This window comes from Camelus dromedarius, chromosome 29 (genome assembly GCF_036321535.1).
Source record: "Camelus dromedarius isolate mCamDro1 chromosome 29, mCamDro1.pat, whole genome shotgun sequence".
In the NCBI taxonomy this organism is placed as follows: domain Eukaryota; kingdom Metazoa; phylum Chordata; class Mammalia; order Artiodactyla; family Camelidae; genus Camelus; species Camelus dromedarius.
In genome coordinates, this window is record NC_087464.1 from 24327498 (window position 1) to 24351458 (window position 23961).

Genomic DNA, 23961 nt, shown 5'->3' on the forward strand with positions numbered 1-23961 from the left:
GCTCAAAAGTAGAAATGCCAGCAAGTGGTGATGTCATCACGCTAGTCATTCCCTCTCCCCACGGGCGGTCCAGTGGGTAGAGCAGAAAAGCTCCTGCTAGGCTGTCCCCTCTTCTTGCTTCCAAAATTTCTGCTCTGAATGGGTGGGGGGGCGGGGGGGGGTCACAAGTGGGCTAAGAATAAGAATAAAAAATCCTTTGAAGAAAAACTTTGTGTTATTCCTCAGAGAGATGGCAAGGCTAGGGGACCTTTTGGCCTTGCTCCTACCAGACTTTGCTGAGGATCTACTTTTCAGCATTAACCCAAACTCCAACCTTCCCCAGCCAGCCCCTTCCCTCTAGTGACCCATCCCCACTTCTGAGCTAATCTGGCATGTTGGCCCTGACAGATCTGAGAAACCCTTGGGCCATCTGGGCAGCCTCCAGGCCAGGGAGAGGGGGCCTGGCAGCCCCGCCTGTGTGGATGGGGGTTGGGGTGTCAGACTGTCTTAGGGTGTTGGGTTGGAGTGGAGTTGTATCTCTGGCAGAGCTGCTGGGATTTGTCCATAAACCCGGAGACTGCACACAAAGAGACGACACACAGCTGGATCGCAGGCTGGCCTGGGGGGTGGGGGTGGGGAGTGGACTCAAAGGGAGGAGGGGCTCGGGGTAGGGGGCCTGGGTGGAGCAGGAACTCCCCTAGCTTTGGGGTGTCATAATTTGGAGGAGAACCTCGGGAGAAGGAGGTCCACAGTGTGCCTGGTCGCCAGAGGACTCTGCCTGCTGGCTACCCACTGCAGCCGGCTGGTCTCAGAAACCCGCATTGGAACCACCCCGGGAGAAGTGTGTGTGGGATTGGACCCCGCATCAGTGGCTGCTGCAGGCGCATTTCCTCGAAGTCTTACCTCGAAGGGCTTGGGTCTCACCCTCGCGCTCTGTGCCTCCTGTTGGTTCCCCCACGCCCTCCTAGCTTGGCAGCTGCGAGGCTCCGCCGGGGACAGACCAGCGGGGTGTTCGCCCCCCGCCTGTGTCTCAGGAAAACCCCGGGAGCATCCCGGACGCGGTGCATTTCCCGGAAACCCCCTCTCCAGGAGCGTTGCGGGAAGGCCCGGGGCTCCACTTTCAGACAACCCGCCCGCCTCCCCGGAGGAGGGTCGGAGACCTAGCTGAAAAGCAAAACCGCCGGGGAGAGGCGAGCCCAGAGCTCGGAGGAGAGGTCGGGAAATCCCGCCCCACCCCCACCCCCAATCTTGGGGTGTGGAATTCGCAACCCAAGCCGGAACCCCAGGCTTGGGGCGCGCTCCCAGTCCTTAGTCAAGGAAAGACATTCGAGGGTTCAGGATTAAGGACTCCTCTCAGCCCCTGCAGTCCGGCGAGAGCCCACCCTGAGCCCCGCGCCAGGCCCGCCCCTGCCCCCCTCCCGGCCCCCGGCCCGCGCGCCGCTGCCCCTTTAAGAAACTCAGGTAGGCAGGCCCGGCTGCGGGAGCCGCTCCTATGGCAACCCGCGAGCTGCGGCGGCTTCATGAATATTCCGGGGCGCGGGAGCCGAGCGCTGCCGGAGGGCGCTCCGGGGGAGGCGGCCGCTGATGTAAGCCCGGCGGGCCGCTGGGCTCCGCTCGGCTGCGGCGGGAGCCCCGGGACGGGCCGGCCGGGCTCGGCCAGAGGAAGCGAGGCGAGCTCGCGAGTGGCTGGTCACAAAGCCCGGGCGGCGGGACAGACAGACAGCCCGCCTGCCCGCGGGACGCACGCCCGGGAGGTGCGCGGGCCGTGCGCTCCGGGCTCGGGAGCTGTTCTCCGAGCACCGCGACCGCAGCGCCGCTTCAACCCGAGCCCATTGTTCCCCGCGGGGGCGGGGCACCCAGAGCCGGGCCGCGCGCCGCGCCCCTGACCGCGGGAGGGAGGGAGGGAAGCAGCCCGAGAGCGCGGGGTCCCAGCGCCCAGCCCGGCCCGGGAGGAGGCGCAGCGCGGCGAGCCCCGGGACCCGGCGCCGACTGGGAGACTCCCCGCGGCACGCAGGCTGCCCAGCATGGGCGCCTGAGGCTGCCCGGCGCCGGCGGCGAAGGACGCGTCCCCGCGGGCTGACTGACCGGCGAGCGGACCTGGAGCGGGTCCGCGGCGCCGCACCCGCGCCCCTGCCACCGGCCCGGCCCCTGCCCCCGGCGCCATGGACAAGCTGCCGCCGTCCATGCGCAAGCGGCTCTACAGCCTTCCGCAGCAGGTGGGGGCCAAGGCGTGGATCATGGACGAGGAAGAGGACGCCGAGGAGGAGGGAGCTGGGGGCCGCCAAGACCCCAGCCGCAGGAGCATCCGGCTGCGGCCACTGCCTTCGCCCTCCCCCTCGGCGGCCGCGGGCATAACGGAGCCCCGGGCCGCGGCCCTCGGGGCGGCGGACAGCGAGGGGCCGGCCCGCGGCGCGGGCAAGTCCAGCACTAACGGCGACTGCAGGCGCTTTCGCGGGAGCCTGGCATCGCTGGGCAGCCGGGGCGGCGGCAGCGGCGCCGGAGCGGGGGGCGGCAGCAGTCACGGGCACCTGCATGACTCCGCGGAGGAGCGGCGGCTCATCGCCGAGGGCGACGCGTCCCCCGGTGAGGACAGGACGCCCCCGGGCCTGTCGGCCGAGCCCGAGCGCCCCGGCGCCTCGGCGAAGCCCGCAACCTCGCCGCCGCCGCCCCAGCAGCCGCCGCAGCCGGTCCCCGCCTCCTGCGAGCAGCCCTCGGTGGACACCGCGATCAAAGTGGAGGGAGGCGCGGCCGCCGGCGACCAGATCCTCCCCGAGGCGGAGGTGCGCCTGGGCCAGGCCGGCTTCATGCAGCGCCAGTTCGGGGCCATGCTCCAGCCCGGGGTCAACAAATTCTCCCTGAGGATGTTCGGCAGCCAGAAAGCCGTGGAGCGCGAGCAGGAGAGGGTTAAATCGGCCGGGTTTTGGATTATCCACCCCTACAGCGACTTCAGGTAAGGGGGCCCGGCTGTGATCCTGTGGGTTCACTGAGCGGCTGCAGGCTTGCTTCCTCTCTCTCAGCCTTGCTTCTCAGCCGGAGTTAACTTTCCTTCCTCGCGCTGGGAGCTTGGGACGCCTCTAGGCTCCCAGACACCCCCAGACCTCCTTCTGCACCTCGCTGAGAACTTTCCTCTGTGCTCCAGCCTCCCAACCTCGCCCTCTCCGGGTCTGGGCCGCATTAGAGGCAACCTGAAAAGGTGTTCTGAGTCTGGCCTAGCCCTGTCGGCAGCCAGGATAAGGCTCTGCCACCTTAAGCCACACATCCCACCTCCCCCTTCTGGGCTGCAGTCAGGGTGGACGTCCTAGAGGCTGCTCCAGGGCTTTTAGCCTACAGAGCAGAGCCATGAAGGAAGGCAGACCTCTTGGCAGCTGGGCCAGCTCCTTGGGCACTGACCCCCGGCATTAATATCTGCCTTCTGGTGTCCTGGGAAGCTGCAGCCGGGGAGTGAGACAGCCCTGGAGCTCCTGGAGGACTGAGGTCGCTGGGGCCTCAGGTTCAGCATGAAAGCCCCCTGCACCCACCTTAACCCTGGGCCCAGCCCCTCACGCCAAGCGGTGGGCCGGGAGTGGGTACTCTGGGCAGCTATCGTCTGGACTAGCAGGACAGCGTGACCTTGCTCACAGTGGTCAGTGAAGATGCCTGGTGTCCGGACTGATGAGCAGTTGTGCTGTGACCCTAAGCCCATCCTGTGCCCCATCCTCACCCCACTGGCCCAAGCTCCAGCAGCTGCTAGGTCTTTCATGGGTCAGTTGTGGGTCCCCAAACAAATGGTGTGACTGCCAGTCAGGCAGAGGGACCCTGCCCCCTCCTTACCACCTGAATCAGATGCCACTGAAGAGCAGATACCACCTGGGGCCTGTGGGGGGTATCCTTGCAAAAAGAGAGATTGACGAGTGCCTCTGAAGCTGGGATCAGGGATGCACCAACCCTACTCAAGATCTTGGAGTCTCCTACTGCCCCCCCTGGGCTTGCCTGGTACACAGGATTGGAGTGAGGTTCTGAAAAATGTTCACCCTTTTGAGCTGGGTTTAATTCATCTCCCTCTCTTTGGATCCTGTCCCCTGTTTAGCTCCCTTCCCCTGCCTACCCTGCTTACCTGCCAATATAAATGAGCATTTTGCCAACCCAGAGCCCTCTTTGCAAACTCCAGGGAAGCTAGGTTTGTAATGAGAGCAAAGCTGTTTTCCATCCAATGAGAGAGATTTCTCGTGCTGGGAATGACCAGTCAGGCAACACTCATCAGCTTAACATAGTTGGTGGACGGAGGGCATCTACCTTTTCCTTTTTTGAAGGATTGCTCTTCCCTAACCTTAATGTCCAGAGTTCCCATTCCCAGAGGGTGATGGAGGCCAGGGGACAGGATAACAGACAGTCACAGTCTTCAAGTTGTGTGGGCCAGTGTGGGACCCTTCCATGAGGAACTGTGACTGGTTCCCAGTGCCAGGTCCCTAAAACGTGGCCTCTCCTCTGGTCAGTACTGGGACCTGAGGATCCCAGCCTGAGCTAGGGAGGAGTGGGTAGGAGCTGCTGTCTCCTGCACCCCCCACCCCCGGGTGTCCTGGACTCTTCCTCTCTCTGAACTCCCTGGTGGTGATGGCAGGTAGGCCATGCGAGTACCAACCTCCCTTACCTCGCTCAGCTCCCTGCCGCCTTTGTTATCTGAAAGCCTCTGTTCAGGGTTCTCACCACTAACCCCATGCCTGACAGAGGGGTCTCCAAGGGGCCAATCCCAGGCATGCCTAGCCTCCGTTAACAACAGGCATTGATCGAGCACCTTCTGGAACTGAGTCTTGTCCTCCCAGTTGCCCCTTACCCTGGATGGTGAAGGGCTGGGGCCGGGTTGATTGCATCCGTGGGAACCTCCCCTGCCTTGCTGTTGTGACTGACCACCTTGGCATGTCAGTCTGTGGTCCCCCTGCTGCACAATCTCCTCCTGACTGCAGGCCACCCAGGACATGGCGGAGAGGAAGATGGTAGGAATAGGGAGCTGTGGATGCAGTGGGATTGATAAACAGGCAATAGGAGAAAGGTCACACTAGGCTTTGAATTTGGGTTTGTACAACAAGCAACAGGGACTGGTAGCTGGAAGCACACACCTTCTGTGCTCATCCTGGTGCTGCGTGGGGTGTAAGGAAAGAAATCGAAGAAAGACCATCTCTGTGTGTGTGGAGGGGTTGTGGTCACGCCTCTAGGCCAAAACAGCTGGTCTCATCTTCACAAGGTCAAAGAGGCAAGGGCTTGGCCAGGTCTTCTAAACTTAGAAAACCCACCAACTCTCAACCCAGCCTCACTGCCCCCTCAACAGCCCAGCATCCCAAGCCTCCGTCCCTCCAGTTTCAGCCGCTGGCATTGGGCCTCTGTGGAGCCAGTCCCTACTGTCCAGCACAGGCTTCATGAGAGCTTCTGCAAGCATTGCTCAGGCCTGTTGAGGATTTATTCATCATTTTGACGGGCAGGAAGCATTGATCCAGCAGAATTGGTTTAATAAAGAATTGCCAGCAAACCGTGATAGATTGAGTTTGTGGTTTGGAGTTCAGGGCTCACTGTCATAGGCTACTTCCGGCCTCTCCTGTTCTGGGGTGCCTTTTCCAAGGGCTGAACTGGGCTGCGCTCTGAGGGACCCACCTAAGCTGGGCCGTGTACATAATAGTTTTCTTGGCTCCCTCTGCTTCTCGTCACCACCCCTCACACACGCACACACACGCGCGCACCACGCCCTGGCCACCCCCATGGCTCCTCCAGGCTCCACGAGCTTGTCTGGCCTCCCCTCTGCTTCCACTCCTCATTAGCCTTTTGAACATGTATTTAGGTTTTGGTAAGGGAAGAGGCCAGAGTGTGCAGCCGCTTGGGACATTGCTCTCCAGGCTCCCACCCAGGGCTGGCTGGGCTTTGGGGTCCTGGGAGGGTCCTTCCTTTCACGTGAGCCAAGTCCTAGCAGCTGAGCTTGGTGTTGGGAACCCGGGACAAACAAAACATAGTATCTGTGTGATCTTGTTTTTCTAAGAGTAGAGAAAAGGATGGGGACTCCCCAGTGAAGGTGTGCCTGGTTTTGTTCCCAGAAGCTGGTCGGGCTTTCAAGTGTCAGGCTCAGGGGGTTGGCCCTGAGTGTGACATCTAGGTGTCTGTCTGAGCAGGTATTTTGGGACTGTGGGTGGACATTGGGGCTGGCAGGGAAGTCCCTATATGGGATGTCAGTTCTGGGGCCACTGCTGAGCCCCTGACTCTAGCTTGGCCTTGGGAGTGGAGGCAGGCAGACATCTGACCCTTCTCTTTCTGCCGTTCCCTTTTCTAGCCTGAGCCTTCTGAAGCTGTGAGGAAGGAAAGGAAACAGAAGGCCCTACAGGGTCCTTTACTTGGGGTGGAAACAGCTGGGCTCCAAAATCAGGGAAACTGGGCCGATGGCCTGGTAGGTCCCGGGGATGGCCTAAAACTGACATCCCATGCAGGTCCGTGGCCCCAGGCACAGCCACGGCCCACCTGCCAGCCCTGTCTACTCTGGGGCCCTGCTTCGGTTATAAACCTTCTCTGAACCTCAGTTTTCCCACCTAGAAAAAAGGGAATCCTGTTGTGTGTGGCCACGTCAGACACCAATTGTACAGCTGTGGTCACCCGGTGGAGGTGAGGTGTGCTGTCCAGAGACCTGCGATGTTGTGAACCACACCGCCCCTGCCTGCACTGCTTCCTTCCTGTGGTTCTGAGCAGACCAGACGCGCCTTTGTCCTTGGCTCAGGCCCTTGGTTCTGAATCTGCGTCAGAGTACTAACTGAGAACCTGCTGGAAACTACAGAGTCTGTCCAGAAAGATATGTGTATCCAGACTCACTCAATATGACACTCAATTTCTGGGGTCTGTGGACCCCCCAAGTTGAAAACCATCTAGGAGTGAACCCCACTCTGGGCCATCCCAGAAGAGAGTTCTGGCCTGGTAGGGGCCTGTGCTAGGCTCCCAGAGCCTTCCCTGGTGCACTCTGTCCCCTGGGGCTGGGGCCTCCCGTTGCCTGCAGGATGGAAATGAGAATGGGAGGCTGGTGGGGGTGGGGGTGGGGAGAGTTAGATGCCTGAAAAAGAAGGGGTGCTCTGCCTGGGGACTAGTTACTTTTCTGTTTCCTCAGTCCCATGCCTCTCTCTCTCCCTTTCAACCGTGGGAAGGGCTGTTTGGGTAGGAGGGGGTCAGGAGGAGGAAGGCTGGAAGGCCTGGCTCTGGGTCTGGGGGGTTCTGAGGCTCCTTCTTAGGGGAGACTTCCTGGGGGCCATGGCCCAGGAATGCTGCTTCTGCTGTGGGTGTGGAGAGCCAGGCTGAAAGGTGCTGCAGGCCTGGTGGCGCTGGGGGAGGGGGAAGGGCGCTTGGTGCAGAGGGGAACTCCAAGGTGAGCTGCCTGCTGCCTGGCGGTGCCGTCAGCTGGCACAGTGGGCAGCAGGCTTCTCCAGTGATGAGGACATGCTCAACCTGCTAAGACTGGGGCAGGTGGAGGCTGGGCTGCGATGCCCCGCAGCCAGCTCGGGGCCCAGGTGCTCCCGGGATGCCGGGTGCACAGAAAACGCGTGGGGCTGAGGGGCCAGGACCCTTGTATTGTCTGGGTGGGGAGGCTTCAGCTCCAGGTTCTCACCATCGCAAGGCTTCGGTTCCTGGTCTGGCTGCTGCGTGATGAGAATGGGGGCATCTCCCCTGCCCAGCTCCACCCCATTTGTTCCCTTAGTTGCTGTGAGCTGCGAGGCTTCGGGCTGTCAGGTGGCCTGCCTCACACAGTGCTGGGCATTCCGCCTGTCTGTCTGCCCTCTCTCATGCTTTAGAGTCCTCAGCTTTTCTGGGATGCCCTCTCAGGCCACTGTGGTGGTCCCCATCATCCATCTCTCCCACTCTGCCCATCTCACGGTGTTCGGATGGAGCTCTGTGTTTGTTATAATGCATCACTTCTCAGGCTGTCACGTCATCCAGCTCACCTGGGGGGGCTGTTAACATACAGATTCGGACTCATTAGGACTGGGGTGGGGTCTGAGAGTCTGCATCCAGGTGATACCAATGCTGCTGGTGCCCAGCCCAGAACCACGCTCGGAGTACTGAGGTTCAGACCATGTGTTCCACGCTTAGCCTGAGCTCCCTGACTGAGTTCCCTGAGACCAGAGACTCTGTCTTCTCCTGGCCTCTGGCACAAGCACGGCAGGGTAAGTCCTGTGAACTGGGCTGGGAGGCTCGCAGCCGCAGGAGTCGGCCGCAAACTTGGGGGTGTCCGATTCACAGCCTGCCTCCCTTCCTGCACTGCTGCTTGGACCCTGCCGGCCCTGGATGCTGGTTGGTGTGGTGGGGCGCGGAGAGGGAGGCCAGGTGGCCCTCATTAATCCATCCTGTCCCATGGCTTTTGCAGTTTCTCTCCCATTCACAGGGCCAGAGGGGTGGGGAGTGCAGTGACTGCTGCGCTGCAATGAAATTTCCGGGAAGGAACAGATGTTGTCAGTGAGAGAGTCCAGAAGCGCCGGGCAGGAGAGCCGGTGTGAGAGGGCTCTGACAGTGGCTGGCTGGGAGGAGGCAGAGGCACCCACTGAGAGCAGCCGCCTTGGCACCTTGAGGTTGTGGCAGGGGCTTGTCTGAATCTTAGTGCCCCTCCCCGACCCCAGACCATGCCTAGAGCCCCGCTGTGGGCCCGGCTTGTCTGTCACTTCTCTCTGCCCCCTCCTGCCTGAAAGGCACCAGTCTGCATACAGATGACAGGGCTGACAAGTGTCATAGCAGTCTGAGTGGCCCTTGTGTCTGCTGCAACACTGGCTGCCGTGGGGGAGTTCACCCAGAGCAGAAGGTCCAGCCCCAGCCCCCAGGGTGACTTGTCATATAGCTGAAGAGGCAGCCAGCTCCAGCGCACACACTGCTTGTTGCAAGGGCTCTTACAGAGCTGCTACTGCCAGTTGCTAATTAATAGAAGGGCTACTGAGGCCGGCCAGGCAGTCCTGCTTGGGCCCAGGGGATGTTGAAGAATCTGCATTTCCCAGCCAGAGCGGGCCGGGGTGGGGGTGGGGGGCGGGCAGGGGCATTGCCTTGGCTTCGGAGAGGGTGTTCTCTGCCAGCCAGGCTTTACTGAGAAAGCATTGCCAGGGCCCTGGAAATCTGCGATCCCAGAGCCTCGGAGGCCACTCAGAGGCGTTCTGTATCATCGGCACCTGCCCAGAGTTGGGGTGGGAGGCAGCACAGAGAAGTGGTGAGCTGCCCGTCACTGAGGGAGCTCAAAATGAGACAGCAGTACTTACACCAGAGTTGCTAAGCAGCATCCTGTGGACCAAATACACTATCCAGATGTGTTCTGCTTGGCCAGCATAGCGTGTCATAACAAGTCTGAGACAATGTTTAAAACGGAAAGATGTAAGACAAAAATCTGGCTTTCCAGCTTCTCTTGAAAAATTGGAAACTCTGGCAGCTCTGGCCCCATGTTCCCACCCACAGCAGGGAGCTGGAGCAGACTAGAGGCTTTAAACTGGCTTTTGCTGTCCAGTTGCTCATAGTCCCCCCCGTCCCTGTGGTCTCTGTCCTATGCCCAGCCATGCCACTTGTGCACGTTTAGCTGCCTGACCCCAGAGGCTTCTGAGTTTACAACCAGGGCTCAAACCGATAGAGACTAAAGCCAGGTGGACTCACAGATCAGTAACCACCATTTATGAACCATTACCACATGCCAGCTTCACTCCTCATGTTTCATTTACTCTTCATAGTGGCCTGAAACATAGGTTCTCTTATGCCCAGTTTACAGATAAGGAAACTGAGGCTGTGATGGTGGGAGGGGGAGACTTGCTCCCAATCACCCAGCTGTGAAGCACCAGCTCTGGGATTTGAACCTGTTCTCTAGGACTCTAAACCCAGCCTTGTCCCTTCTCCCTCTCTTCCTTCTTTGTTTTCTCTCTCTCTTTCTTTCTTTCTTGTGTGTGTGTGTGTGTGTGTGTGTGTGTGTTAGCTTTAAAAAGTTAAATAACAAAAGTAATTTACGAAAACATTCTCCTGAGAATGAAAACATCACAGATGATGTTGACCACACATTACCTCTGTGGAGGGGCTTGGCTGGCACGGGAAATTTAACAGGCCTCAGAATACCAGATCTGGACAGGCCTTAGCAAGCTCCCAGCCTAAATAAAATCTTTATTTTATAAATGGGGAGCAGAGGACCAGAGAGAGCGCGACTGGCCCAAGGTCACAGAATAAGTCCAAACCAGAGATGAAACCAGAACCCAGAGGGGTATGTAGCATCTGGCTCAAAGCTCTTAAGGCTCCTCTGTCTAACCCTCACCCCAGCCAGAGGGTCCAGGGAAGGCTTCTCCTGGATGGTCCTGCCACTGGAGCTTTCTCTTGTTACCCAGTCCCATGCTTGGATTTTGGGGTGTTAGGTATTTTCAGGGTCCCATCTTAATTTAAATTAATCCAACAAGAAGAGAGTCTTTCCATATCTGAAAATGCAGCATCTGGAGGTGGAGACGTGCCTGCCCCAGCCCCTAGCTCTGGGACGGCGGCCCCAGAGATCCGGATCGCAGGGTTTGTGCACGTCCCCCCACTTCCCGCACATCCTAACTGGCATTGGGACCTTTGGGACTTTAGAGCCACATCCGGGTGCCACTGATGCTCCTGTTCCTTGATAGGAATGTTCGGGGTTCAAAGGGGAGGGGGTCGAGTACCAGTGGTATCTGTGTTCTCTCCACCAGAGAAATCGGTGGTCACGAGGTCTGTTCATTACATCTTTCAGAGAAATGAGGAAGTAGTCAGTCTATGGTCTAGGGCTCAGTGTGTGATGGGGATTGGGGCTCAGTCTATGTTAGGATGAGAGTTCAGCCTTGGAACAAGATAAGGCCTTGATCTCAGGTCAGGATCTGGAGTCCTTGATCAAAGGCTTTGAGCGAACCCCAGTGCCTCCCTGAGGCACCAGGTCTGGGGGCAGGGCAGGCATGCTGCCCACTCCACCCTAAGCCCCATTCCAACCCCTTTAGGAAGCCCTCCCATCCTTTAAGCTCCCTGAGCTCCTACAACTCCTCGCATCTGAGCCAGCTACCTTTGGTCCTCTCAGGGAGGTAAAGTACAAATTATAAATACACAACGGTGCCACTGCTGCCGACGCCAGAGCCACCAAATCTCACACGTGACCACTTGCACCCCGTCTGCTCTCTCGGTATTTGGGGCTGTGTCTGTCTTCCCAGCCAGGCAGCCGCTCTGCAGAGTGGCGCTTAGGGCTGGGCAGAGAGCTGTGCCGGCTTGGTGGAGGGACTCCCTGCTCCCCACCACACCCCTGGCTCTGGGCTCCCACAAATTGCAGAGCACAGTGGGTCCTCCAGGTCTGCTCATGGCAGCTGCGGGGGCCTGATAATTGGCTGCTGCTGATTTTGTGTCTGTCTAAGCATTTACCCATGTGGGCGGACGTGTTATGTCTGCACGAACGAGGCTTTCAGAAGTTAATACATAACACAGGGCTGGCTGATACACTGTCTTCTGGCTTTGGGGAGGGGCAAGCTAAGGGAGGCCGTGCCTCCTGGGAGACCAGATGGTCCATTCCACGACTGCTTTCACCCATTATGGGGGATGGGGGTCACTGCCCACCTGGCAAAGAGGAGAGTGGGATTTCAGCTCCTCTTAGGGTCCCTGGGTCTGGTTTGGGGGAGGGTAGACAAGAGGTAGACTAGTATGGATTAATGGTCAGGGAAGGCTTCCTGGAGGAAGCAGATCTGAGCTGGATCTGAAGGAGAGAATCATTCTGCACACTTTTTTGGAGGCGAGTATCTGGGAGCTTGAGCCTCCTGGCTGGGGTGGGTGTTACTCAGAGCCTGCCTCTTTGGAACTGCTCTCCTTACGCTCCGCCCTTGGGCACTCTGACCCCATGGCCCTGGGTCTTGCCCCTGATGCTGCCTGAGTCTGTGTGTGTGTTTGCATGTGCATGTGTGTCTCTATGTCTCTCTCTGGCTGTTCACCCCGGGTCCTTGCAGCCCAGGGCAGCTCTCCCCTGCCCTGACCCCAGCTGTACAACCTCTGAGAAGACTTCTTCGCCATCCTAGGCCCGGAAGGCAGGTGTTGCTGCTGCAATCATGTCACTGAGTGTGTGGCCTGGAGCCCAGAAGTAATTACCCTGCGGTTCCCTGTCGCAGGCTGGGGCAGCCCCTGTCAATGATTAACCCGAGGCCCCAGCCAGCGTGGGCTTCTCCCCCCTGTGATCTGCCAGAGGACGCAGGGCATTATCCCCTTCCCCAGGGACAGGAAAGGCCCATGGGTTTCATCAGTGCCTTTGGCATCTTTTCGAGGAAACGTGGTCCAGCAGGGGAGACTTTGCAGCTGCAGCCTGTCCTCGTGCAGCCTTGGGCTGGCCCAGCCTGGAGTCCTGGTCCTCCCATCCCAGGCTTTCTCAGTTTGTAACTGTCCACCCCTCCCACACCGCCCCCCCACCCTCTTCCTGTTCTGCTGTGTGACCCCAGCAAAGTCCTTTCCTCTCTTGGTGTCCAGCATTGGGGCTCAGTCTGAGGCTGAGAAGGGAGCAAAGCTAATTGGCCAAATAGGTATTGAACCCGTAATCCTGACCCCATTAGTACAAATTGAGCTGGCAGGGCAGGGACAGCGCTGCTGACAAGCAGAGTTGATGAGAATCTCCCTCTTTCCCGAGACTCTGCCGAGGCCCATCTAGGCGCAAGCTTGGAGTTACAGGGCCCCTGTGCCCCCGGAGTGGGTGGGGGATTCCTTACCTCTCGGCCTCTGCCAGCCCCTTGCTCTAGGGATCAAGATGGGGCTCCTAGCATGTGATTGGGTGTGTCTGTCCCCTCCTCCCCCGCATTAGATCACAGCCCCCGTGGGGGTGGACATCAGGCTTCCTTTCCTTTGTTCCTTGGGCAAAGGCCCCACACCCCGCTCCTCCCAGCCACCTCTCCTCAGGGCAGCTGTCCCCTCCTGGAAGCTCAGACCTGGCCTTTGAGGAGTTTGGGTGTGAGGATCCATGGGGACTGCAGGTCACACTGGACAGTTGTAGTTGGAGGGGTTCCCAGGGACAGACCAGCAGGACCATCGACTTGGGAATTGGCAGGAAAAAGAACCATGACGAGCTGTCCATCCTGTCCCAGAGGCTCTGGGGAGCCATCCTCCTGCCATGTTGCTCCGAAGCTTCCGGGGACAGAACCGAGGGGGCCGGCTTGTGTGTAAGCGGCCAGGTGAAGACGTGGCGCTGCCGTGTCCAGCTGTGCGCCCTCACTTCATGGCCTCGCTTTCCTCACCTGAAGAGGGGACGGGAGAGGGGTTGGGTTTAGCACAACCCCAAACCTGAAATTGGGGGCTGCAGTCACCTGGAAGCTGTATACAGTTAGGATGCCTGGGCCTCTGGGGGTGGGACCCGGCTGGGTATCAGTTTCGGGAGCACCCGGCTGATTCTGCTTCCGTCACTTTAGGAGCCAAAGAGCTGGGCATCCCTGGGGCCCCTCCCGCACTGAGGGTCTCCGGGTCTTGGACGGCACCGTGTTCCCGTAGCCCTTCGGTGCTCCCCAGGGCCTGGGGGTGAAACACATCCGAGCCCATTTGTGATGGGCCACTTCCCGGGGGGTGTTCCCTTTTTCTTCCTCGCAAGTGGTTAGCAATGGGGATCATAAACCCCTGGGGCTGGCGAGACCCCAGGGAATGCGGCCCTTGCTCAGTGTTCTTGTCAGACTGTGTTTTCCTGGCAGGAAGGAGGGAGCCCTCCCAGCTCATGTCCTTAGGGCCCAGGCACATCCTAGTAGGAAGAGGGCCCCATAGAGACCCTCCCAGAACCAGCACCTAGCCACCTTCTATGGGACAGCCCTGCCCCGGGGTCCTCGTTAGGCCAGTCTGCTGCTGGTGGTGTTTGGCCTTAGACAGTTCTGCCCAGAATCCACTCTGTCCCCTGCGTCACACGGTGCACCCTCCTGCAGGAGCAGGTGAGCTCTCCTGCCTGATGTCCCCTGAGCCTGTGCTCACGTGCTACTGCACAACAATGGTCTATTTTTGCTTCGTTCTCCTAAGTGGGGAGAGCTGTTTTGGGGCCTTTTTTGTTTCTTGTACACCGGGTGGAGAAGTTCTCCAACTGCTGGTCCCCTCCCCAATTTTCCCCAGATAGTCCTGTCGTCAGCTGAGGGATGCTCAGAGAGGTTAGGCCGCTAGCCTGAGGGAACACAGCACCCTGGCAGTGCGGGGTGCTGCACCACAGGTGATCCCTGCTGTATAGTTTGGTGTGTGTGTGCATATGTGCATGTGTGTGTTGTGTGCACACTCATACGTTAGTTTGTTTTTGTGCAGGCACAGATTTAGGGTCTCCAGAGGATGTCTCAGACCATCGGAGAAGCAGCAGGTTGATATCTTGTTCCTTATGACCAGGCCTGTGCTTAGCTGTGCCGTTGAGAAGGTGCAGTCACAATCCTTTCCCTGAGGAACTCTCTTCCTCTGCAACCTTCTTGGCTCCCCATGTCCCCAGAAGAGTCCTGACTACTTTGTGTGGCATTCGAAATCCCCCACCTTTTCTTGAGGCCAGTGTAGGGTGGGCAGGGGGGTGCATGTCGTGGTTTTCTGAGACGTGCCCTCTTCTCTCCGCAAGCTCTCCAGCTGGCCTCTTTAGCTTCTGCACTGCAGGGACCCGTGGAATCGGCGTGTCTTTAGAGATTGTCTGGCTCCATCCTCCCATCGTAGCAAGGGGGACGCTGAGGAAGGGATCGTGAGAGACAGGGGCTTGTTCAAGGGCACACAGCAAGTTACGAGATTGAAATGGATGGAACCTGAGGCTTCCGGGCCCCTGGCCTAGCGTCCTTCTGCATGTAGCGTGAACTTCTTTCCTGTAACCGTAACGCCAACCTTCCTGACCAGTGGGCACTCTCAGGCCCCCTCCTCTTCAGAGCTTTAGTGCCCAGCAAGCCACGCTGCCCCCCAGAGACTGAGGGCTCCTTGAGGTGGGACCTGTCCACACACTTCTAGATCCCCATGTCCTCGGGCCAGGACCTGCATCTTAGTTGTTACAAAAATAATGATAATGTTGAGAACAGCCTGCAGGGATTTATTTACACTGTGTAGCACATTATAAATATTATCTCACTGAGTTCTCTCAGAATCCCGTGAGGTGGGATTAATGTTCTCATTTTGTACATGAGAACACAGACTCAGAGAGGTTAAGTGATTTGTCCAAGGCCACACAGCCAGGTGTTCAAACATTAAAGTGCCTAACCACTGTACCGTCTGCTGTAGCCTGGCTATATGTGTGGTCCCTGGACCAGCAGCCTCAGCATCACCTGGGAGCCTGGTAGCGTTACGGATGTCAGCCCTCACCCCACACCCGGCGAATCCGAGTCTGCATCTTGGTAAGATCCCCAGGTGATTTCTATGCATATTACAGTTTGAGAAGCACTGCGCTGTATGATTGAAAGACAGCAGAAGGGGAGGGAAAGATTCAATCAGTTCCCGCCCTCACACAGCTTGCCTTCTCCTTGGGGAATGGCTGAGACTAGCCCTCATTTTATGTTGAGGGACAAGGATCTCAGCCCAGGACAGAGAGAGACTGGGAAGAGGCGGGGATAAAGTCTCATCTTGTCTGGGTCTTCAAAGACAGAAACAAAGCCAGATTTTCTTCCTTAGGTAACAGATAATCACTGTAGAAAAACCAGAAGCTAAAGATATGCCAAAACCCCAACAACCCACCCATTAAACCAAGCGTTAGCCAGATGCCCTTGGCTCTGAATCTGCTTGGGAGGCAGCCCCAGGCGGACGAGGGAGCAGCTACCTGGGAGCCCTGTGATTCTGAGTCAGAGATTTTGAGGTGGGTTAAAAATAGAGCCCTAGTGGCTGGACGGGGGCGGGAGGGAGACAGCAGTTCACCTGCTGTAGGGGGAGGCCCGGGTCAGGGGGAGCGGTGGGGGGGGCAGGAGGAGCAGGTTGGGAGGGGGAGGCATTTATTCCCCTCAGAGGCCCTAGTCCAGGGCTCAGCTGCCCGGGAGAGAACTGTGAGAGGCAGAGCTTTCCAGGGTGAGGGGGCAGGGAGGCCAAAATGCAGCCTCGGCGCCCTGCCCCCACGCCCACCCCTCGGGTGAGTGTCGGGTAGTGGGGGGCTGGGCAGCAGCTCTGCCTCTAAGGATGATAAATGGGAGCCTGGACAGGTAGGGAGCAGGGAGGGGCTGGTCGACGCTTCCAGACGGATTTCATTGGCTGGGAGGGAGGGAAGGCAAGGAAGGTGCCCCACGCGTGTGCGGCCCCACGTGTGTGTTGTAGGCAGGCACGTGGTCTCCTTTGCCTGTTACACCTGCCCTTCAGATGGCCTCCCTCTGTCTCCTCCTCCTTAAGCTCCTCCAGAAAAATCTGCTCATCCTGCCCTCCCGTCAGACAGCACCTTTGTCTACACTGGCTGCCTAGGAGTCCCTGGGGGACCCGTGTGTCTCTCCTCGGACACGCGGTAGAGGACTCTTCACAGCACGGGACGCTGGTCAGTAGTGAACGGTGGATTTATTTTTCTGATTAAGAGGTAATATTTGCCCATCATGGCGAATTCAGAAAGTAAAGAAAGCTGCAATGGAGAAAACAAAAATCGCCCGTAATTCCACTCCTTAGAAATACTCAGTGTTACCATTTTAGTATATTCTTTTTTGTTTTTATTTTTGGCAGTCTTCCCCCCACCCCCCACCCTGCAACTTTAACCCACCCACTTATTTAACAAGACGATTTCACCGAGGACTCCCCTGCTCCCAGCCCAGCTGGGTGTTTGCATCTCGGAAAAGGGAGAGAAGTCATTTCTGCTCTTGGGGAGCACGTGGCAGGGATGGGGAGATGAGACTCATCCTGGGTCTGCAAGGTGGGGGGTCTCTAGCGGAGAGAATGGAGCTGCCTCCGCCTTTCCCCCTGACCCCTGATTTCCTGGATCTCTCTGCCAGGGAGAACCCCCGAAGTCTCCACTGTAAAGGGGGCTTGGTGTGTTCTGCCACTGTGGGCCTGCGCGCTTCAGGCTGGAAACAGTCATGGCCTTGGTTGAAGTCTTCAGCCGCAGTGTCCCCCCGCCAGCCCCTCCATCCCGCGGTGTCAGGACCCCGACTCCTGGCCCATCTCTGATTCATCTGCCTTCCCTTGTCCCCCTCCCAGCTCCTCCCTCCCTTGCCGTGACTTTCCCACGGTCATCTTCACCAGGTGGGGGCCCTTTGCTTGAGGATGTTGCTGGGCCTTCAAGTCCTGGGCTTTGGAAGGGATAAGTCCCTCCCTGATCATTGGAGGCCTGGGAGAGCCTCGTGGGAAGGAGTTGGGGTGTCAGAGGGCTGCCCATTTTGTGTGCTTCTGCTGGGTCTCCTGCCACTCAGCCTTCAGCTCCCAAGGGATTCATCCAATCATTCATTTATTCAGTCATCCATCCATTCCTGTATTTCTACCCATTGGCATGTTTTTTGGACCTACCTCATAAAAGGCACTGGGAGCGTGGAAGGACGCTGGGCTTGGATGCAACCCTACCCTGGACCCTGGGCTCTGTGGGGTCCTGGGAGAGGCAGGAGCCCAGTTAGGGAGCTGCTGAATTCGGCCAGGTGGGGGGTTGATGAGCCGCGCTGGATCCCACGTGATCGAGTGCTGGTAGGGAAGCGGGATGGGAGATGCGAGGATAGTTCCCAGGTTTCTAGGTTAAGTATTTGGATGGCAGCTGGGAGCACAAGAGTTTGTGGGGGAAGCTGCTAAGTTACGTCTGGCTGTGTTAAGAACGAGGTTCCCATGGGACATCCAGGTGTACATGTGTAGTCAGCAAGCGAACGCATGGCTGTGGGGGCTCGAGAGAGACGCCTGGTTTGGAAGCCGCGGACTCACGAAGCCTTGGGAGTTGGTGAGGTCACCCAAGGAGAGCGTAAGGAGGGCGAGGAGGCAGGGGCCCCCAAACAAAAACATTTAAAGGTCACGCAGGGGAAGAGGAGCTCCTGCAGCAAGAGGGAAAGGAGAGGCAGAGAGAAGGGGGCAGGGCCCGCAGAGCCGTGTCTGCAGAAATGGCGCACAGTGTCAGGTGATGCTGGGGAGGGAAGGAAACAGCCTGGGAAGTGTCAGTGGGATGTGCAGCCGGGTGTGCGCACGGCGATGTTGCTGGAGGGCTGAGAGGGGTGTGGGGGTGGACGTGAAAGTGACAGGGGGGACGTGACGTGTCTTTCAGGAAGGCTGGTTCAGAGGGGAGAAGCGACGGTGAGGGTTTGAGAGAGGTTTTATTTCATGTGTTTTAAGTGTGGAGAGCTTAAAAGAAGAAAACTGATGGGAAAGGGCGCTTAGAGAGGGAGATTGAAGACGTGGCCGAGCGAGGGGGCAACCTGTAGATGAGGCTCTGGGGAGGAACAGGGGAATGGTGCCAAGAGGGCAGGTGGAAGCGTCACTGACTCCCTGTGGTGGGAGTGGGGGGCGGGGGGAGCAAGAGACAGGCAAGGTGGAGTCTGGTGGCAGCAAGAGGAAGGGGACAGTCTGGGAGCTTCTGTTTTCTCTGTGAAGTGGAGGTGGTGTCATCTGCTGGGAGTGAGGGGGGAAGTGGTGGTTTCAGAGCTTTGAGGAGAGAGGAGACAACTCAGAAAAGCTACTGTGGGGAATGGGGAGAGGTTACTAAGGTCTCCTGGGAGGACGGGCTGGCCGAGGTGAGGGCCCAGCCGAGTATGGAAACCCTGACGAGGAAACAGAGGCGCAAGGAGCTCAGGCGCCTGGTATTTGGTGGGACTGGTCTGAGTCGTGGGATTTCCTGCACAGCCCCCCAGGAAACGTGAGAAGAGCTGATGATGGCCCTGAGCCAGGGCTGGGATCTTGTGAGGTGGGTGCCAGCCAGACGGGCAAGAGGGGTTGATGAGCAGGACTGTTATGCCTGGGGGATGGGAGGAGGCAGGAGTGCGCTCATGGGAGAATCAGAGGGTCAGCCGACTGCAGGCTCCTGGGACATTGAAGAGCAGCCTCAGCACGATTGGGTAAGAGAGCTCGAGGGAAAGGTTAGGACGAGAGAGAGCACTGCTCATCTGAGATTAGACCAACTGGAGACAGTGACCTGGTCCAGGATGTGCTACTGGAATGGACTGGAGTGAAGGCAGAGCAGGACTTTAAGCCACTGGGAGGCTGGGTGTTCCTGGGGGTAATGAGAGGGGGTAGAGGTCACCCAAGATTATGGCAGGATTTGGGGTGGAACGGAAGGCTGTGAGCCAGGTGGCAGCATCACCAAGGTCCCCAAGGGTGGCAGATGGATGCTGGAAAGACGGCCAGCGAATGAAGGGATGTTGAAAGGATCTTGTAGATGTTCCTGCCACAGGCAGGAAGAAGGAGGGAGTGTGGAGCGGGGAGGGTGCCCACCCCACCCTGACTCTGAGGCACGTGGCGTTTAGGAGAGTGACATCCTTAGGACACAGCTAAGGTTCACTTAAGGGAAGAAGCAGACGGGTGAGTGAGTAAAGAAGTTGAGGATGAAGGTGCCATGGAAGAGAACGCAGGAGACAGGTGTGGGAACGGGAGGGGGCGTAGGAAGAGGCACAGAGTTTGGGAGAGAGAAAAGGCTACCAGCTGGATTGATATTTCTATAGAGTGGTTAGAAGTGGGACTCTGGAGTCAGGCCATTTGGGTTTGAATTCCTGATCCACCATATATAACAAGATTTTCAACTTCTTGTGCTTCAGGCTCCTTGTCTGTAAAGTGGGCACGATCATAGTATCTACTTCATAGGGGTTTTATGAGGATTAAATGAGATAGTCTGTATAAGGGACTCAGAGGGGTGCCTGGCACATAGTGAGTGCTTAACAGACGTTGACGGCCATCCTCTTCCATCCTTGTCAGCTTCATGATCAGCTTGGGCAGTTGTCTGTGCTGGGCCGGGAATGGAGGGGGAAGCTCCCAGCTCCCATCCCTTTCTCAGGCACGAAGACTGCTGGCTTCTTTGTTGAGGGGCTGCAGGGAGAGTTAGGTGGTACCTGACGGAAAGGCCAGGACGTGACAATTGCTAACAGAGACACACAGCACATTTAGATGAAGTTCATGAAGGAGGAGATAGTTAAACTGGGCTTTGGGTGAGGGAAGGAATTTCAAAAGTGGGGGTTCAGGAGGTAGGGGTGGTTCTCAGGAGGAGGAACCAGGAAGTAGATGGAGATGGGATCAGAGTTGGTGTTCAGTTGGTTCCTACGAAGGAAGCAGGAGGGAGAAGAGGGGTCAGGAGGTGTCAGACCAAGGAGCTCCACTTTCTTTTGTGGTCAGTATGGGTTCACCAAAGAGGGGTTCAAGCAAGAGGTGACATAACCCTAATGCTGTTCAGCCAGATAACCCAGAGAGCACGTGGCTTGGAGGGAAGAGAGAGGAGGCTGGAAATCAGGTGGTGGCAGGGGCAAGGGTCTGGGTGCGCAGTACGGAGGAACGGATCTAGGGCAGAGCAGCTGGGGACCGATTCAGAAGCTGTCATTGAAGGGGCCAGGCAAGGCTTGGTCACTGCCTGGGGGGCCTGCAAAGGCAGGTGGGAGGAAAGAGAAAGCTGCTGAGCGTGGCCACAAGGTTTCGAGCCCAGGTGACTGAAATGCTGACTGTGCCATTCAGCTTTGAGGAGAAAGGTGCTGAGCTCAGCCTCAGACTTGCTGGGTGGAGGAACCAGCAGGCCCTCCAGGCTGCATGTGGGAATGCAGTCTGGTGCTGGGAGTGGGAACCATCTGCGCAGAGGGAGGGGGTACAAGATGGGGCACAAGATGGGGCTGTGGGTGTGCAGCTCACTCGGGAGAAAGCATGGGGGACCCCCGCTGCCGTCTGCACTTTGGGGGTACAGGCGTATCTGGGACAAAGCCCCCGCCCTCAAGGAGCCCACAGCGTTCTAGATGCAGAGCCAGGGCTGAGGCTGGGCTGAGGCTGGGCTGAGGCTCTGTCGGTGAGAGGTTAGGAAGGCCTGGAAGAGGTAGCACTTCAGGTGAATCTTGAAGGATGGAAAAGATCTTAATGGGCAAAAGACAGACAGACATTCTCTTTCTTCCAGCTGAAAGGATTCCCAGTGGATATTATTTGTATCAAATGCATGCAAGCGGGTGTGCAAGAAAGTATAGCCTGTGTGAAAATGGATGTATGTGCAAGGGCGAGTTTAACGGAGTTGCATAGATAAGAGTGTGTGTACAAAAATGTGTTCACGTGTGTGTGCAGGTATGTACGTGTGAGAGAGAGAGAGAGTGAGCGAGCACGCGAGCATATGTGCTCAGAGGCAAGCTTGGGCAGGTGTGGACAGGAGGAAAATGAAGGAGGTCATTCCTATTCTGGGACCTTCACTTCTCCTGCCTCCGTTTTATCGCTCTTCACATCTTCTTCAGCCTCCAGGGAAGGAGAGGGCCCTTGGTCTGGTCCTTGAGTCTCTGAGTTCAGGGTCAGGAACTTCCCATTTTCTCTTCGCTTGGCTCCCTTGAGGCCATAACCTTCCTTTTAGACCAAACCATGGAATGTTCCAGGTATCAGGGTAATGGCTGTTTGTCTTTTTGCCACCCCTGTCTTTCTGCACATGGGTCCTTCTCCTCCAAATCTGGCCCACAGGCCGCTTCCTCCTGCTGAGAGGCCATCCCTGCCTGGATGAACCTGTTGGTCCAGGTAGGAAGTGAGGTCCAGAATTGAGGGAGAACAGGCCTGGGGCCCTGGGTTGGGGCTTCCAGAGCCCAGGTGCTGTCTTTCTGGCTAGGACTTCCTCTCAGCTAAGGGAACACTAGGATGGGGGCAGTTGTCTGGCTTTGGAGAGACCAAGGCCTCTAATTTAGTCTTGTGTTAACTCCAGCGTGTCCACGTCTGGCTGTCTGTTGCTTCCCTGCCAGGGCCTGCCACCGGCTACCACGGGTGCATACCTTGGATTGTGGGGTTTATTCATGAATGATTCTAGGGGCAGCGGAGTGCTAGAGGAGCACTGGGCACCCAGCTTGAGGCTTTGGAATTGTCACTATTCCCTCCTTTGTAGGCCTTAGTTTTCCCTTCTGCAGGATGGGCACAAGTGTGCCCAGCTAACTGCTGATGACTGGGGTGCTTTTAATGCTTGAAAAGTGTGCTAGTTTCCCCAGCCAGGAAGTACCTCAGAAGGCCAGCATCAGGAGGATACGTCCTCTCAAAACCTCTTTGCAACCTTCTCTTCTCTCTTGCCCCTGGGGCAGAGGCTGCACCTGCTGTGGTAGGCTACCTCCCCAGTGTGACTCAGGGGCACCAGAAAGGCTTGTCTGCCTCCCCGCATCCCATGGAAGTGCCTAAAATCCCAAGTGGTCAGATTCTCAAGCTCCACAGACCTCTCTGAATTTGGGGTCTGCTCCTCACTAGCTGGGTGGTCTTGGGCAGACGCTTCTCTCTGAGCCTCAGTCATCATCTGTGAAATACAGATAACAGCAGCCACCTTAGTGCTGGTGTGAGGAATAAATGAAGTAATGCATTGAAAACACAAAGTAAGTGCTTAATACATGGGAAGTATATTGGGGTCTTTATGAACAGAGCCTTTTCAGTCACCAAGGAGCCCCCAGTGAAAATGCTCAGGGATACGAAGGAATCACTTGAGATACTTCTGATCACTAGGACTGGGGAAGAAGAGGAATCGGAGAGCTGACGACGCGGTGGGGAGGCTGTGGCCAACTTCCCCTGGCTAGGCCAGCGCGGTAGGGCTGGCAGGCGCTCCAGGAGCTGTCCATAGTGCTGAACATCAAAAAAAATTTTTTTTTTTTTTTTCCCCGCTCTCACCCAGCCCAGCTTTCAGAAATCTGTGCAACCGCCTGGCAAAGAGTAAGGGAGCATAGTGTACAAGGTGAAGGTCAGCTCCCAAAGCCCAGCCCCCTGCAGGAGCACTTCCTGACCTCATCCTTCTAGGCCACCAGGAGCCCACCTTCTCAGACCTGGGCTGCTGCCCGGGTTGGTTTCTTTCATCATGGCCTGAGACTTGTCGTCTAAGACGTGTCCTCTGACTGGACCATGAGCTTTCTGAGGTCAGGGCATCTCTCTACTGAGGTAAATAGGTTCTACCGTCCAATTGTCCAGGGAAAGTCGTGGGCCCTGACTCCCACCGCTGGCTGTTCGGGGACCATCGTAAGCTCCCTTCCACCCACCACCTTGGCCCTTCCCTGGAAGAGTTCATCCACCTCCCTCACCTCTTTCCTGTGAATTTGTCGACTTGAATCACTTATTTACTTATTTAAAAATATATGCGAGGCATAGGTCATAGCATTTTACAAATATCAATTCATTTCATCATTATAACAATCCTGCTAGTTAGATAATGTTATCCCCACTGAGCAGGTGAGGAAGCGGAGGCTTAGGGAGAGTCTGACTTGCTGGTAAGCGACAGAACCAGGAATCAAACTCGGGCTGGTTGACCTGAGAGCCAGTGCTGCTTTCTTTCCACCATGTTATGCTGCCTTCTGAGTATCTCTTTGATGCTCCAGAAAAATGGTGTGTGGGAAGGAGTGCCCAGCATTCTGACCCCAGCCCAGAGCAGGCACCAGAAATATCTTAACATCTGGAAAGTCACGATTGAAACAATTAGTCAGAATTCAAGGAAATGGGTGTTTTTGCCTCATGTAATTTGGTTTTATGAAGACCACTAAATGCAAACATTCTTCTGTTAATTACTGTCTCAAATTTGGTCTGTAATTGAGGGAACTAGAGCTGGGGAGAGTGTAGAAACCCGCTGGAATGGCAGGCTTGCCCGAGTCAGCATTCCCAGTTGCCTTGCACCCGCTCTGTTAATTTTGGAAACTCTTCCAGTCTGGGTGTATTATTAGCTTTATGTACACAGGGCCACAGGGCCCTCAGTGGCCTCTCCATGTCACAATTTTTTGTTTTGTTTTTCCCAAGAGATTAAATGAAAAGGAACAATGGCCATGTGTACACAGGGGTGTTTGCACACTGTGTGTGTGAATGGGGATACCTATGTGTGACAGCTAATGAGTGTCTGCAGCTGTCTTTGAATGGTGCGCATGAGGCAGGGTGCAGAGCGTACACAACTCAAGAGCACCGTAGACGCTGAAACCATTCTTCCAGAGCCCACAAGTCATTAACGGGATGTGCTGTGCTCTGTGCAGTGGGTGTGAAGCCTGGGGTGGG

At 57.1% G+C, this 23961-nt stretch overlaps 1 protein-coding gene across 1 annotated transcript in view; it reads left to right on the forward strand.

Moving 5' to 3' along the window:
* The first annotated feature begins 1956 nt into the window (after positions 1-1956).
* HCN4 (hyperpolarization activated cyclic nucleotide gated potassium channel 4) overlaps positions 1957-23961 on the forward strand; it is a 39371-nt gene continuing 17366 nt past the window's right edge. The window contains exon 1 of the mRNA XM_031440872.2: positions 1957-2929. Coding sequence (XP_031296732.2) covers positions 2142-2929 — 788 coding nt within the window. The 5' untranslated portion in view covers positions 1957-2141. The remainder of the gene's footprint in view (positions 2930-23961) is intronic.